The sequence below is a fragment of the Hemitrygon akajei genome, chromosome 5, assembly GCF_048418815.1.
Source record: "Hemitrygon akajei chromosome 5, sHemAka1.3, whole genome shotgun sequence".
Classification (NCBI taxonomy): domain Eukaryota; kingdom Metazoa; phylum Chordata; class Chondrichthyes; order Myliobatiformes; family Dasyatidae; genus Hemitrygon; species Hemitrygon akajei.
In genome coordinates, this window is record NC_133128.1 from 116,883,543 (window position 1) to 116,899,099 (window position 15,557).

General features: G+C 42.4%; 1 protein-coding gene across 2 annotated transcripts in view; it reads right to left on the reverse strand.

Annotated features, from left to right (window-relative positions):
• Positions 1-91: 91 nt before the first annotated feature.
• Positions 92-15,557, reverse strand: part of map3k2 (mitogen-activated protein kinase kinase kinase 2) — a 135,416-nt gene continuing 119,950 nt past the window's right edge. The window contains exons 14-18 of one of the 2 annotated variants that reach the window (XR_012098996.1): positions 15,080-15,211; positions 14,548-14,677; positions 12,721-12,898; positions 6,613-9,128; positions 92-6,556 (exon numbers count right to left, since the gene is read on the reverse strand). Coding sequence is in view for 1 of the 2 variants with exons in the window: in XM_073046280.1 (XP_072902381.1) it covers positions 8,903-9,128; positions 12,721-12,898; positions 14,548-14,677; positions 15,080-15,211 (666 nt within the window). In the remaining variant the exon portion in view is untranslated. Of the gene's footprint in view, positions 9,129-12,720; positions 12,899-14,547; positions 14,678-15,079; positions 15,212-15,557 lie in introns of both variants that reach the window. The other variant, XM_073046280.1, reaches the window with a different exon arrangement.

The following is a 15,557-nucleotide window of genomic DNA, read 5'->3' on the forward strand; positions in this document are numbered from 1 at the left end:
TGATGGAATGGCAGAGCAGACTCGATAAGCTGAATAGCTTAATTCTGCTCCTATGTCTTATGGTCTTATTAAGCAAACAAATGCAGAAAGCTGTGAAATAAATAGTTTTATTAACGATCTGCAAAGTGCTGAATACCATGGACTCCGACCCAGAAAGAATCCAGTTCAGAGCAGCGATCTGTGCACTTAAAACCAATAGCACGGACTACATAAAAGGCAATCTCCTGTGAACTAGTCCCACTGAACTCATGCAGAATCAGACTGGAACAAGAACGCGTACCATCGATATACAGATTTCATAGAAACAGGATTATTGGTAACAAACCGAATATAAACATGGCTTTCTTTTACAAAGAACCAGATAGCAGTGAGGGTAAATACAATCGGGAATAATTACAAATAAAAATCCCAAACATTTTATACACCTATACAATTAAATGTAATACAGTCAAAATGTACAACCAGCCAACAATTTTGGCCTGACACTGTATATGTGTGGCGTTTGACAGCTGGTCTCGAAGAAGCATTCAATGCCATCGGGTATCAGACCATCCATTTCTGTCCTACACCTTGTCAAGAGAAGAAATATTTGGATTGAGCCTGTGTTTTATTCGCAAGCTCGTGAGGCAAAACTTCTCTCCATTCTGAACAAAATAAAAAGAATTACTGTGAGCCACACCCTCATGCTGAACAAGGGCTTGTCTAAGAATCCTCTCTCTACTAAATGAATGGAGACATTTGGACTCTAGTCATTAGACATGGAGATCACTCACTCAGTGAGTTCCAGACATACACAACACGCACACATACACACACACACAAACACAAGAGATTCTGCAGATGCTGTAAATCTAGAGCAACACACACAAAATGCCGGAGGAACTCAGTAGGTCAGGAAGCATCTATGAATAAACTGTTGGAGGTTTGGGCTGAGATCCATCATCAGGGCTATTACACACGTACACATACACTTTTCTGTGCACTGATTGAACTAGGCTCCAGGATACAGTACAATTAACTGTTCTTCCCTTGCAGCGGCAACCCTTTCCATACCAGAAATGCACTCAACCTTCATTGCAAACTTTACCCTCCCAACAACAAAAAAAAGCTATTTTCTAACAGCATTAAATTTAAGTGTTTGAATTAAACATGGGCGGAGGGAGTATGAGAGGGGGTTTGTTGGGTGTGGAGAAGGAACCTATTCAAGGAAACCTAGTTACGCTGGAATGTTATGGAAGAGAAGGGAACCAGTTGTCTTAATGATTGCAAGATCCCAACTGGGTTAATCCTCCCACCCCCATTCATCTCAATTACGTCACAGCCAATAATATAATTCTACATGCCTGTTGAATTATATTTTTATTATCTTATTTGTGGTAATAGTCTGCCTTTTGTGCTGAGTGTGATATATGTTTTGTGGGTGCACCATTGTTCGGATGAACACTGTTTCATTTGGTTGTATTTATGTTCAGTCAGATGACAATAAACTTGAAATTGAATGTAATCCCCAACTAACCCGAAATACAACCCCCAACTACCACTACATACAACCCTCATCGCTCCAATTCCAATCTACAAAATCCTCCCAGATAGACACTACCCCTCCAGAACTCCCACTGCACAATCTTTAGGACAAAAAGGAGGCAAAAAGAACATAAGTACCTCAATGTTACCGCACAAATTGATAGGGTGGTTAGGAAGGCGTAAGGTGTTTTGGCCTTCATTAGTCACAAGATTAAGTTCAAGAGCCTCAAGGTAATGTTGTAGCTCTATAAAAGCCAGGTTAGACCACACTTGGGAGTATTGTGTTCAGTTCTGGTTGCCTTATTATAGGAAGGATGTGGAAGCTTTAGAGAGGGTGTTGCAGATTTATCAGGATACTGCCTACATTGGAGAGCATGGTTTATGAGGATAGACTGAGAGAGCTAAGGCTTTTCTCTTTGGAGCAAATGAGGATGAGATGATGAAACAGAGGTGTACAAAATAAGAGGCAAAAATCAACTGGACAGCCAAGGACCAGTTTCCAGGGCTGAAATTGCTAATACATGGAGTATAATTTCAAGGTGATTGGAGTAAAGTATAGGGGATTGTCAGAGGTAGGTTTTTAACACAGACAGTGGTGGGTGTCAGGAGTGGTGATAGAGACAGATACGTTAGGGATATTTAGATTGGCACATGGATGATAGATCTTAGAGTAGGTTACAAGCTCAGCACAACATCATGGGCTGAATGGCCTGTACTGCACTGTGCTGTACAGTTCTATGTTCTAAACCAGGGAATCAATTCCCAAACATGGGGAAGGCAAACAAAGCCACGAGCCAGTACCTTGTCATGAAATACAGCCAAGAGATAGTCCAGGCACTGGAATCTGGAGCCAAACACAGTCTGCTGGAGGAACTCAGTAGGTCAAGCAGCAGCTGCGGGAAGTTGGGTTTTGGAGGGAGAAATTGTTGAAGTTTTGGGTTGCAACCTGAAGCACTGACAATTCCTTTCTAGCAGAGATGCTGCTTCATCTTCAGATTTCCTCCAGGAAAAGTGCTTGATGCCCAAAGTGTCATCTCTTTGGACCAGCACAGACTCTTGGAGATTATATCAGCGACTCAGCATGAGGGAACGCCACAAGATACTGCTCAACAGTCAACACGTAAACGAGTAATCAGATGAATCTGCCTTGTCAAACATACCACAGTACACCAGTAATGAGGGGAGATTTGAAAGAGGCATACAAAATTATGAGAGGTACAGGTACAGCGGGATCTGGGAATACAGATCCATACTTCCTTGAAAGTGGTGTCGCAGTTAGATAGAGTTGCAAAGAGAGCTTATTGCAAGTTGGCATTCATAAATCAAAATACTGAGTACAGGGGTTGGGATGTTATTTTGAAATTGTATAACATGTTGGTAAGGCGTAAGTTGGAGAATTGTATACAGTTCTGGTCACCTACCTACAGGAAAGATATCCCAAAGTTTGAAAGAGTGCAGAGAAAATTTATAAGGATGTTGCCAGGACTTGAGGCTCTGAGTTATAGGGAAAGGTTGAATAGGTTAGGACTTTATTTCCTGAAGCACAGGAGAATGAGGGGAGATTTGATAGAGGTATACAAAATTATGAGGGGCATAGAGAGGTAAATCTAAACAAGTTTTTTTCCACTAAGATTGGGTTTGACTAAAACTATAAGTCATGAGTTATGGGTGAAAGGGAACCTGAGGGAGAACATCTTCACTCAGAGGCTGGTGTGAGTGTGGAACTAGCTGCCAGCGGAAGTAGTGGATGTGGGTTTGATTGCAACATTGAACAGAATTTTGAAAAAACTACATGGATGGGGGGTGGGGTGTGTGGAGGACTGTATTCCAGGTGCAGGTCAATGGGACTGGGCAGAATAACATTTTGGCATGTACCAGATGGGCTGAAGGGACTGTTTCCGTGCTGGAGTGCTCTATCTCTTGAACAGACAGCGTGCCACCTTAACGTTAAGTAGTGAGGCAAACAGCAATGTGGACGAGAATTCAACGTTGTGAGTATGAATGAGATTCCCGCTGTACCACACACCTTTTCCCAACTCTAAGGAGCTCTCTCTCTCTCTCTCTCATTCCTCTAACACTCAAGATATTAGCAACCCCTCCTGTAGGAACAGTTAGAAATTGGCACAAAATAATTGGCAAAATAAACCATAAGAATGTCTAATATTCACAAGTCCAAGTCGAGGAACAACACTCTGTACACTCTCAGTGAAATTCACTTGGTTCCTTAGCCCAGGTTAGGCTCAAATCTGGACCTGTAACTGCTTCTGCCCAAGTTTACAAGACCATTTGGTTTCAGCCAACATTCAGAAAATCAAATTATCATAGTACTGGTTGTGCAAGGTCCCTAAAGTACCAGTAAAGTAAAATTATTATCGAAGAGCGTATGTCACCATATACTACCTTGAGATTTATTTTCTTGCAGGCATTCACAGGTAAATAAAGAAATACTCATCGCTACCCACTAGCCATGAAGTGCAAACTTCTTCTAGGAACAGTTTCTACTCCTCTGCCAACAGTCCATGAACCACTGCACAATTTTTACTCTTTTTCACACTACTTATTTTTGTTTTATATATATATATACACTTCTTATTGTAATTTATAGTTTTTATTATTATGTATTACAATGTACTGCTGCCACAAAACAATAAATTTTATGACGTACATTAGTAATACTAAACCTGATTTTGATTTTAGAAGATATCAGGAGTTTGACCGGTCAGGACCAGTGATAAGTTCAGATTTGCCGACCATGTTTGAGACCACCAGATCAGTTATTGTTAAAGATGTTCAAATTACATTTGTGTCTGTTTATACCATAGGGCATGTGCACCATAAGTACCATTCAATATCAACTACTACTAACAGGGTGAAGAAAGGCTTCATTTGCAACACATCATCAAGAGTTGGGCAGTGGGGGTAGAAACAAATAACCTGTTTCAGTCCCACAGATATCTATTTGTACTGATGTGAAAGAATTTGTATAATTTCAATGGCCAGAGGCTGATGTACTAATATATGAGGAGCATTTGATCAGCTCTGGGCCTGTACTCACTGGAGTTTAGAATAATGAGGGGGATCTCATTGAAACCTATCAAATATTGAAAGGCCTAGATAGAGTGGATGTGGAGAGGATGTTTTCAATTGTAGGGGAGTTTAAGGTCAGAGTAGAACAGAGATGAGGAAGAATTTCTTTAGCCAGAGGATGGTGAATCTGTGGAATTCATTGCCACAGACAGTTATGGAAGCTGAGTCACTGGATATATTTAAAGAGGAGGATGATAGGTTTTAGTAAGGGCATCAAAGGTTCTGGGGAGAAGGCAGGAGAATGGGGTTGAGTGGAATAATGAATCATACATGTTGAAATAGTGGAACAGACTTGATAGGCTGAATGGCCTAATTCTGCTCCTATATCTTATGACCTAAAATTAACACATGGGGAAAGCTACGATGAGAGATGGCTTGAGGTCATATGCCTCATGGTCTAACAGAGTGTTTCAGGGCTTATGTGTGGAATCTGGAAAAATATCCCACTATGTCTTGGGAAGTGCTCTGCTGGTATTGGTACTGAGGTAGGGCAGAATCGAGGGAGATTTATTCTGCAGTTAATCTGCATTATCCCTGTAGATGGAGTTTGATGGAACAGTGTAGAGATGGCCTCACTCATAATTTAAGCCATTCTGTCTCTGCCTTGATAGTACTTGATGGAAAAGAGTACAAGGAGCTTCGCTCTATATGTACCCAACTCATGTTATCCACGTCCTGTGAGTGTCTGATGGGACAGTGTAGAGGTTGCTTCATTCTGTACCCAACCCATATTGCATCTGACTTGGAAGAGTTTGATGGAAGGATGTGGAGGAAGCCTTATTTCACCAAAGAACAAAGACATACATTTATCTCCTGCACTATCTTCACACTGGATTTTAATCCAATCCATTGCCACATGTTGAGCTATCTAGTCTTTGAAACCAAGTTAGGCATGTAAAAAAGACTTTTTCAGAGAGATTGATCACGGCTACAGAAAAACTCTTCATGTTTGTTCAGAACGCCCACTGACAACTACAGTGTTTACAACAGTTCTGAACCTGGGGTCCATGGACTCCTTGCTTAATGATAGTGGTCCATGGCATAAAAAAGGTTTGGAACCCCTGGTTTAGAACAAGGACCTGTGCTTAACAGTTAAGACAATGCAAGAGGCAGATTCAGTGAGCAGATTTAACATTGCTTGAACTGGAGGAGAGATGCAAATTCTGAGCTCTATGTAAGTTAACTGCCCCCAGCATGCAGGTGTGTGTAGAATCTGGAGAGTATTGTTGGGAGTGGGCAGATGGGTTGGTCCCGAGGACATCACAGCCTCCAACATAAAGAAATGGAGGTTGATGGGTTCTTGATTAGTCAGGGTGTCAAAGATTACGGGAAAAATGCAGGCAAGTCGGGTTGAGAGGGAGCCATGATGGAATGGTGGAGTAGACTTGATGGATCAATTCTGTTCCAATGTCTCATGGTCCTATGGAAACATCAGATTTAAGATGTCAGTGTTTCCTGACAAAGAGACTCAAGAGACATGGAAACCCTTCAGCCCAGTACATCCACGCTATTCGTTGCACCCCTTTACACATATCCCATTTACTCACATTAGGCACGTATGCCATAAACTAATCTCTAATTGCTTTATGATCCATGGAAAGTACAAATTCTGTCATCTCAGACAATCACCAGCTTGTTTGGAAAAGGAAATCATCTTTTTTATCTGCAAATGCTCAACTGTTAACATTAAAAACATAACGTCTAGTGGGCCAATGGTGAGAGAAGTGAGATACAAAATTGTTTTCAGAGGAGAGGTGATGATATAAAGCAACGTCTAATAGAATGACCAGCTGGAGAAAATCAGAGCATCTGTACTGTAAATGTACAGCGTACCTTAACGGCAGAGCTGCCGTTCTGTAGAGTATCTGTACTGCAAATGTGCAGCGTACCTTAACGGCAGAGCTGCCGTTCTGTAGAGTGTATGTACTGTAAGTGTGCAGCGTACCTTAACAGCAGAACTGCCGTTCTGTAGAGTGTATGTACTGTAAGTGTGCAGCGTACCTTAACAGCAGAACTGCCATTCTGTAGAGCATCTGTACTGTAAACATACAGCGTACCTTAATGGCAGAGCTGCCATTCTGTAGAGCATCTGTACTAACATACAGCGTACCTTAATGGCAGAACTACTATTTTGTAGCAAATCTGCAGTGCACCTTAACGGCAGGATTGCCATTCAGTGGGACATCTGTTCTGTAAACGTACATTAACAACAGAACTGCCATTCAGTAGAATATCTGCAATGCAAACGTACAATGTACCTTAATGCCAGAACTGCCAAATAACATACACAACAAACTTATTATGATTACGAGCACCTTTGACTGTTCCTAGATAAAAAATAATATTGTGAGACATCTCTTCAGACACTCTCTGGAGCAGGGGAGTGAGCAAAAGAACTGGGGGACGGTGGGGAAGGGGTGGGTGGAGAACGAGTGGGGGGTAAGGAAAGAAGCGAGGAGTGGGGAAGGAATGGAGAGGAGCGGAAAAACAGGGGAGTTGGGGAAATATGCAGTTAAATTTTTGATATGATTAAGTTTTAGCAACCTTGAGATAGAAAGCATGCTGTTTGGGAATAAAGTGAATATTTAGAAACACTTCATAACTAGCTTGTCTTTATATGAAAGTGGAAAATGAAAGTTGGACAGCTGAAGTGTGAGGCTACAGAGGATACTGAAATACCAGGCCCATAAAGAACAATACTGTCTCAAGTTAATCCGGAGCCACTTTGCATAGTGCCAATCAAAACCTCTTGCATATATTAGCCGAGGACACAGTTTGATCAAAGTACAGTACTGATTAGCTATTTCTGGTGACTTATGAGCTTGTCGATGCTGTGTTTTTCTAAATTGTACCCACGCGTCTATCCTGAGCATTTTCTACCTGAACTGCTTGTGGTCCTTGTCTCAGTAATGGAAGGCGCAATGAGGAAGACTGCAGAGGAAGTGCCACAGAAGGAAGACTGCAATGGCCAGACAGGTCATCGTAGCTCAGAATGGCACAAGAGTTGAAGTAACTCATGAACTTATCCTCGCAAGGATCCATGAAGGTGGACTGAATGACACCTAGTGCAGGCTCATTGCTGATGTCTCCGGCACTGTAAATTCCTGAGATTAATTAAACTCAGATTACAATTTAAGTCCGAGGCCTGCAGAGTTCAGGAGAATCGCGCTTGGCACAGCTGGGAATAAGGTAAAGGCATCAGTTCAGTTTGTGGTAATATTAAGTATAACGGCACCTGCTTGGTAACTGAAATGGCACCAAGTTTCAGAACAGTGTGGCAGAGTTGGCCTCAGTACTGCTGCCCAGAGGCAACCTGGTGTGAAGCTTGCCGGGGCTAGCCAGATAACCTTTCACCCACAGTAACATACACAAAATGCTGGAGTAACTCAGCAGGTCAGGAGAGGAATAAACAGTCGATGTTTCGGGCCAACATCTTACATCAAGATTGGCGAAAGGCCTCGTCCAAAATGTCAATCCCGTAGACGCTGTCTGACCTGCTGAGTTCCTCCAGCACTTTGTGTTTGTTACTCCGGATTGCAGAATCTCTTGTGTTTATCACCTCAGGTGTCACTTCAATAGAATCCAAAGACATGGAGGACAAACAACAAATATACTTAATTACATGTTTAAGACATAAAATAATGGGTTTGTCTGGAGTGCTGATGGTGCTATCAGTTGTAGGAAAATGTTTCCTGGGCAGGTTCCAAAGCGGGCTCCTGATCAATAAGGAGATATTACATCTTCTTCCCGCTCCATCTGGAGTACATCTTGTTCTGGTGGATGTTGACGAAGGAGCCGATGGATATCATGGTCTTGTATAATGATAATTCTGGTTTCTAGGGTGCAGAACTGGACTATGAGGGAACCTGCAGGAATTTCAGAAACAGTTCGTATCATCCATAGCAAACTAGAAATGCAGGAATAGTTTGCACAACAGCCTCTTGGATTAGGAGCGGTGGTTGAATACATTTAGAGGGCTCCACCTCTGCTATGGACGGAATTTGTATAATTAGTGAGGGAACTAGGGCCAGCTATGTGGCATCTGACAATCTGTAACCAGGAATGAGTTATGTAATAAAGTGCTTTACCTTGAAGAACATCAGAGTACTGTGTGAATACACTGTAAAAAACCTTCCGATCATTCCCTTTCTGAGAATGCCAAAAAAATCTCATTATAAATACGAATTTAGGTATAAATTACAACCTAGGAAACACCTAGAATCACCAAAATTATACGCTGAAAAAGTGCAATCAGATAGAAAATAAACATATTGGAGGCTGAGGTTAGTCGCTAGTGATAGTGCACGAAGGTGTGGCGTAACAGTTCTTCTGCTGACGGCCTCTGCTTCACCTCCACAAATATCTTTTTCAAAAAGTCCCGACTGTGGTCCGACACGTGAGGAGGCAGCTGGGGGTTTGTCGGCTGAGTGGCGATCTTGAAGATTGCAGCCATAGCTTCGAACTCAGCCCAGGGGGGTTTCTCGGTGAGCATCTCCACTACCGTGCACCCAACACTCCTACAGAAGCAAACAGGCAAAACCCAATGAAAACAAGCACTGGCTGCAGCGCTCCCAGAGCATGCAAATCTAAGCAAAACTGATGGAAATGGGTGAGGCCACATTTGCAGTATTGTGTGCATTTCTGGACACCTACCTACAGGAAAGATATCAATAAGATTCAAAGTCTCGGGCTTCCAGACAGGTACCTGTATTAATTATAACTGATGTTTCAATAATAAACTCTACCATCTTCATCAGGGATGATGCCCTGGCATGTCTAGTCGGGTGGTATTTCTACCCCGATAGTCCGTCCCTCCTGATTGGTTAGTCTTCATCCAATCAGGTTTCCGCTTTTCTACCTTGTTTAAAATCGAATTCCAGTTCTCACTTAGAGCAAGACCTTTGTCTTTGTTAAAAAAAAATTGCTCTAGTTTTAGTTCAATAGCTTTCTTTAGCAGGCAGACCCAAAAGCCACTGGTGCGGCATGGTACAGAACTTTAACAAAGAAGGTCTTGCTCTAAGTAAAAACTGGAATTCGATTGTCAACAAGGTGGGAGAGTGAAACCCTGATTGGATGAGGACTAACCAATCAAGAGGGACAGACTACGGGGGTATAAATACCACCGGACTAGACACGCCCTGGCATCATCTCTGATGAAGATGGTAGAGTTTGTCATTAAGATGTCGGATATAATTGATACCTGTACCTGGCTGAACGCCTGAGAAAGTTTATTCATCATATACGCCAGGAAAGTACTAGATCCTTTATTTAGATTGGAAGTGGCATAACTGATAGATAGGGTCATAAAGAGAGCTTTTGGCACATTGACCTTCATAAATCAAAGGAGATGGATTGTCATGTTAAAGTTGTATAAGATGTTAGTGAGGATAAACTTGGAGTATCATGTACAATTTTTGTCACCTACCCACAAAAAAGATATCAATAACATTGGAAGTGGCATCGCAGATATATATATATATATATATATATATATATATATATATATATATAAAATTACAGTACAGTACAGGATGCTTTTCTCTGGATCATAGGAGAATGAGGGGAGATTTGATAGGGGTATAGATAGGGTAATGCAAGCAGGCTTTTCCACTATGGTTGGGTGTGACTAGAAAGAAATGTCATAGGCTCACAATGTTGTGCCAACCTTTTAACTTATTCTAAGATCAATCTAACCCTTTCCCTTCCACATAGCCTTCCATCTTTCTAACATCCATGTGCCTATCTATTATTAAATGTCCCTGATGTATTTACCTCTACCACCCTCATGGTAGGGCGTTCCACGCACATTCCACTCTGTGTAAAATATCTACCTCTGATATCCTCCCTACACTTCCCTCCAATATTTAAAAGTTATGCCCCTTGTGATAGCTATTTCTACTCTGGGAAACAGTCGCTGGCTATCCACACTATCTGTGTCTCTTAACATCTTGTACATCTCTATCAAGTCATCTCTCATTCTCCTTTGCTCTAAAGAGTAAAATGCTGGCTCACTCAGCCGACCCTCATGAGACATCTCTCTAATCCAGGCATTTTCCAGGTGGATAGAGTCGTAAAGAGAGTTTTTAACACATGGGCTTTCAAGAATTGGGATATTATATTGAAGTTGGATAAGATGTTGGTGAGGCCTAATTTGAAGTATTGTGTGCAGTTCTGGTCACCTACCTACAGGAAAGATTGAAAGAGTACAGAGAAAATTTACAAGGATTTTGCTGGGTCTTGAGGACCTGAGTTACAGGTTAAGATTTTATTTCCTGGAGTGTAAGAGGATGACAACAGATTTGTTAGAGGTATATGAAATTATGAGGGGTATAGATAGGGTAATTACAGACCACAGTGCCCACATAGCTAGTCCCAATTGTAAAGAATAACTTTACAGCCAAGCTGATTCCCCGAAAGGAAATGGCCTCAGAACTGACTGCAACACAAACAAAACTTGGTGTTGAAACTACGTTGGGTTGTGCAATCAAACTGGAGGAAGTAACTCAGAGAGGCTAGAACGAGCTGGATGGGTGAATACAAAATGTAAAATTTTGCCATACAAACTTTTGATGCAGATCAAGTGGACACCAAGAGACTTTTCCCCAGAGCACAAATGACAAATAACAAAGGGCACAACATTCAGGTGATTGGAGGAAAGTATATGGGGGGGGGGGGGGGGGGGAATGCCAGGTAGGTTTTTTTTTTACACACGGGGAGTGGTGGGTGTGTGGAACAGCCTGCCAGGGGTGGTGGTAGAGGCAGATACATTAGGGACATTTACGAGATTTTGAGGTAAGCTCATGGTTGATAGGAAAATGGAGGACTATGTGGCAGGGAAGTTTGATTCATCATAGGGTAGGTTAAAAGGCCAGCACAACGTTACTGTGCTGTAATGTTCAATGCTGTATAAAGTGGGAAGCGAGTGATTTGCTTTCACAGGATGGCAATGGCTAGTACCGGACAATATCCCGTTAAGGTGAGTGGAGGAGCTGAGTAGATGTCAGAGACTAGCAAGTACCTGGAGCACACTGCTGGATGTGGCAGTAGAGGCACACAGATTAGGGATATTTATATAGGCACATGGATGAAAGAAAAATGGAGGACTATTTCGGAAGGAAGGGTTAGGATGATTGTGTTGTTGGTTAAAAGGTCAGCATAACATTATGGGCTGAAGGACCCTTACTGTTTTATGTTCTAACATCGTGGGCCAAAAGGCCTGTCCAGTGTGGCACTATTCTATGACTGAGTTTATCTAACAGCAACTTTTATCTTTGCAATCAGAATCCTTCACAGGATTGCTAACCGTGACAGAGACAAAGCAAAGCAAAACAAAAAAGGAAAGCAAAATTATGAGGGGTACAGATAGGGTAAATGCAGCAAGCTTCTTCCACGGAAGCTGGTTGAGACAACAACTAAAGGCAACACACACAAATGCTGGTGGAACACAGCAGGCCAGGCAGCATCTATAGGGAGAAGCGCTGTCGACGTTTTGGGCCGAGACCCTTCGTCAGGATTCAGTGTGTGTGTTGCTTGAATTTCCAGCATCTGCAGATTTCTTCGTGTTTGCCTACAACTAAAGGTCACGGATTCTGTCTTGTCTCGTTCATACTGCACCAACCGCCACCACTGGGCTACAAACGTGCAGGAGCAGTGTGTGGTTCAGCGCCTTAAGGGTGAAAGGTGAAATGTTTAAGGAAAACATAAAGGTGAACTTCTTCACTCATAGTGTGGTGAGAGGGTAGAATGAGCTGCCAGCAGGAGTAGTAGGTGTGGGTTCAGTTTCAACATCTAGGAGAAATATGGATAGGTACATGGATGGGAGGGGTATGGTCCTGGTGCAGGTTGATGGGATTAAGGAGAATAATATTTTGGCACAGACTAGATAGTCCAAAAGGTCTGCTTCTGTGCTGTAGTGCTCAATAACTCATGGGAAGATGAGAAGTAGAGACCCAATGAGTGTCAAAACAACCCAATCTTCAGAGTGGCGTCAAATCTTAAGATGGAGAGTGTGGACTGTAAGACTGGCTGATCCAGATGGGCCCTGGAACTAAACGCAGGGCCATTTCAGCCCCTATTAGTGAGAAGGATCTTATTCACAATCCAACTTACCAGATATCGGCTTTTCGGCCATAACCTTCTCCGCTGATCACTTCTGGGCTCATCCAGTAAGGGGTGCCTGTGACTGAGTTCATGCCCGTTCCCGACAAGCAGATTGTCTGTAACCGTCGACTGGCACCAAAATCTCCCAGCTTCACATTGCCGGCTGAGTCCCGTAAAATGTTCGCACCTTCCAAACAAAAATGCAATGTTTCAGGTCAGTTCAAAAGGCAGGCACCCAAATCGGACAATAATTGTTACCCTTCTGCTGATACTATGTAGCTCAATTCCCAGGTCCACAAGACCATAAAACAGGAGCAGAATGAGGCCATTCAGCCCATCACGACTGCTCCACCATTTGATCATGGCTGATTTATTATTCTTCTCAACCCCATTCTCCTGCCTTCTCACCATAACCTTTGATGACCTGAGTAATCCAGAACCTATCAACCTCTATATACACAATGACTTGAGCTCTACAGCTGTCGGTCGCAATAAATTCCACAGATTTACCACCCTTTGGCTAAAGAAGTTCCTCCTCATCTCTGTTCTAAGTGGATGGCACTCTATTCTAAGGTTGTGCCTTCTGGTCTTAGACTCCCCTATTATAGGAAACATTCTCTCCATATGCACACTGTCTAGGCCTTTCAATATTCAACAGGCTTCAATGAAGTCCCCTCTCATTCTTCCGAACTCCAGTGAGTACAGGACAGAGACATCAAATGCTCCTATACGTTAACCTTTTCATTCCGGGGATCATTCTGGTGAACCTCTTCGGTACTCCCTCCAATGCAAGCACATCCTTTCAGTGTAAGGGGCCCAACACTGTTCACAATGCTCCAAATACAGTCTGACCAAAGCTTTGGGTTAGGGTTTGTAGGAGCAAACTAAGAAGCCACACATAGTTGGTGTTTGAAATAACAAACAAATTATTAAAAACTGGTGCACATCAGGAGACCAGTCAAAGCTGATCTACCCGAGAACGAATTTGGTAAAAATTTTACATTCTCAGTTTATGAGATTACCAGGAAACATTTTTTTTTAAACAGAATGGTGGCTACAAAAGACTTATTTAAATAACGGACTAGGTCCAGGTTATAGAATAAAGTGACTGTCCACATGTCTCACAGAAAATCCAATTTTCTACTATACAATGTGCGCAAGCTATAATGTAATTAGTTACGTTCTTGAAACTTGGGTATTGTCCCTGCTGCATTCCACATCTCTACCTATGTCTGCAGTTCCCTACTACCACATTAGCACAATTCACATCCCATTTTCTAGTTGCTAGCCCCAGCATTCTTCCCCTACAATGGGCTTAGTCAGTTGTGGACATGCTATGCTGGCGCCAGAAGTGTGGCGCCACACGTGGGTTGCCCCCCACACTGATCTGATGTAAACAATGCATTTCACTGCATGTTTCGCGGTGGTGTGATGGCGTTATAGTTTGGGGCTTCAGAGTTCAGTGTTCAATTCCGGTGCTGTCTGTAAGAAGCTTGTACATTCTTCCCATAACTGCATATGGATTTCCTCCGGGTGCTCCAGTTTCCTCCCACATTCCAAAGACCTACTGCTTAGTAGATTAATTGATCATTATAAATTGTCCTGTGATTAGGCTAGTGTTAAAAAAGTGGGTTTCTGGGCATTTGCTCGGCAGGAAGGGGCTGTACAATGCTGTATCTCTAAATAAAATAGATAAAAATAAAGCTATTCTTTACAGTTATTACATGAGATCAGGGCTCACTGCCATGTAGAGGCTGCTCAAGAAAATCAAAACTCCTTTGGACACCAAGACCCTGGTGAGTGCCCGTTATATCAACCCCCCACCCCCACACTCACCTTTTACATCCCTGTGTACAATCATGTTACTGTGCAGATAGGAAACACCCTCCAGAATCTGCCGTGTGTACTTCCGTGTCACGTTCTCTGTCAGTGCACCATAGGCTTTCAGTTGGTCCTTTATTGAACCCTATTTGGAAACAATACCTGTTAAAAAGCCATTTTGCAAATTCCATTGTTAAACCATACCCTCCCCCCAATAATTTCTATTCTTGAAGTCAGTTTGCATTTTATTTGCCTGCACGCATTGCACTTTCTCTGTAATTGTACTGTGCTTTTTCCCTTTTCTACAACCCGATGTATGGCATGAGTGGCAGCTTTTCACTATCTTGCTAATGGCCCAGGAATGAAAGGGTTAATGGATGAGGTGTGTTTGATGAATTATGTCCTTCTTTTCTACAACTAGCTCTGCATTACCAAGTAAACTCTCAAAGTCTAATGTGTGCAGCCGATCCTAAATGTATCCATTCAAATCTTCCAAACAATTGATCCCTTGATGTTATTATTAATCTCCAGGTTTCCCTTAACTTACCCCTGGCATATATTCCATGAAGATTGATAGGGTTCTCTCCTGAGGATCCCTCAAACAGCCATAATACTGAACAATTCTCTCGTGTTGGAGGTTCTTCAGTAACTGGATCTCACATTCGAGAGCATTTACCTCCTGAGAATAAAATTAAGAACTGTCAGAGCTGTTAGAAAATCCCACATATACAACCTTTGAAATTGTTACAACTAACCACAGAATGACATTTTCAATGTCACTTCATTAGGCAATAGCTCAGAGCTCCATTGATCTTAATGCATCTCAGAGCTCCCACACCTGCCCTGCGTCAGCAATACAGATTCACCATTAGAAACATGGAACACAGAACATGGAAAGAGGCCATTCGGCTCATTCTGCCATGCTGGCCATCAAGTACCCCTCCAGCAACTGGCCTGTAGCACTACACAGCAGCAATTTAGCTGCTAATCCAAATATTATCAACATCCAATAAGATGCCTGTAAC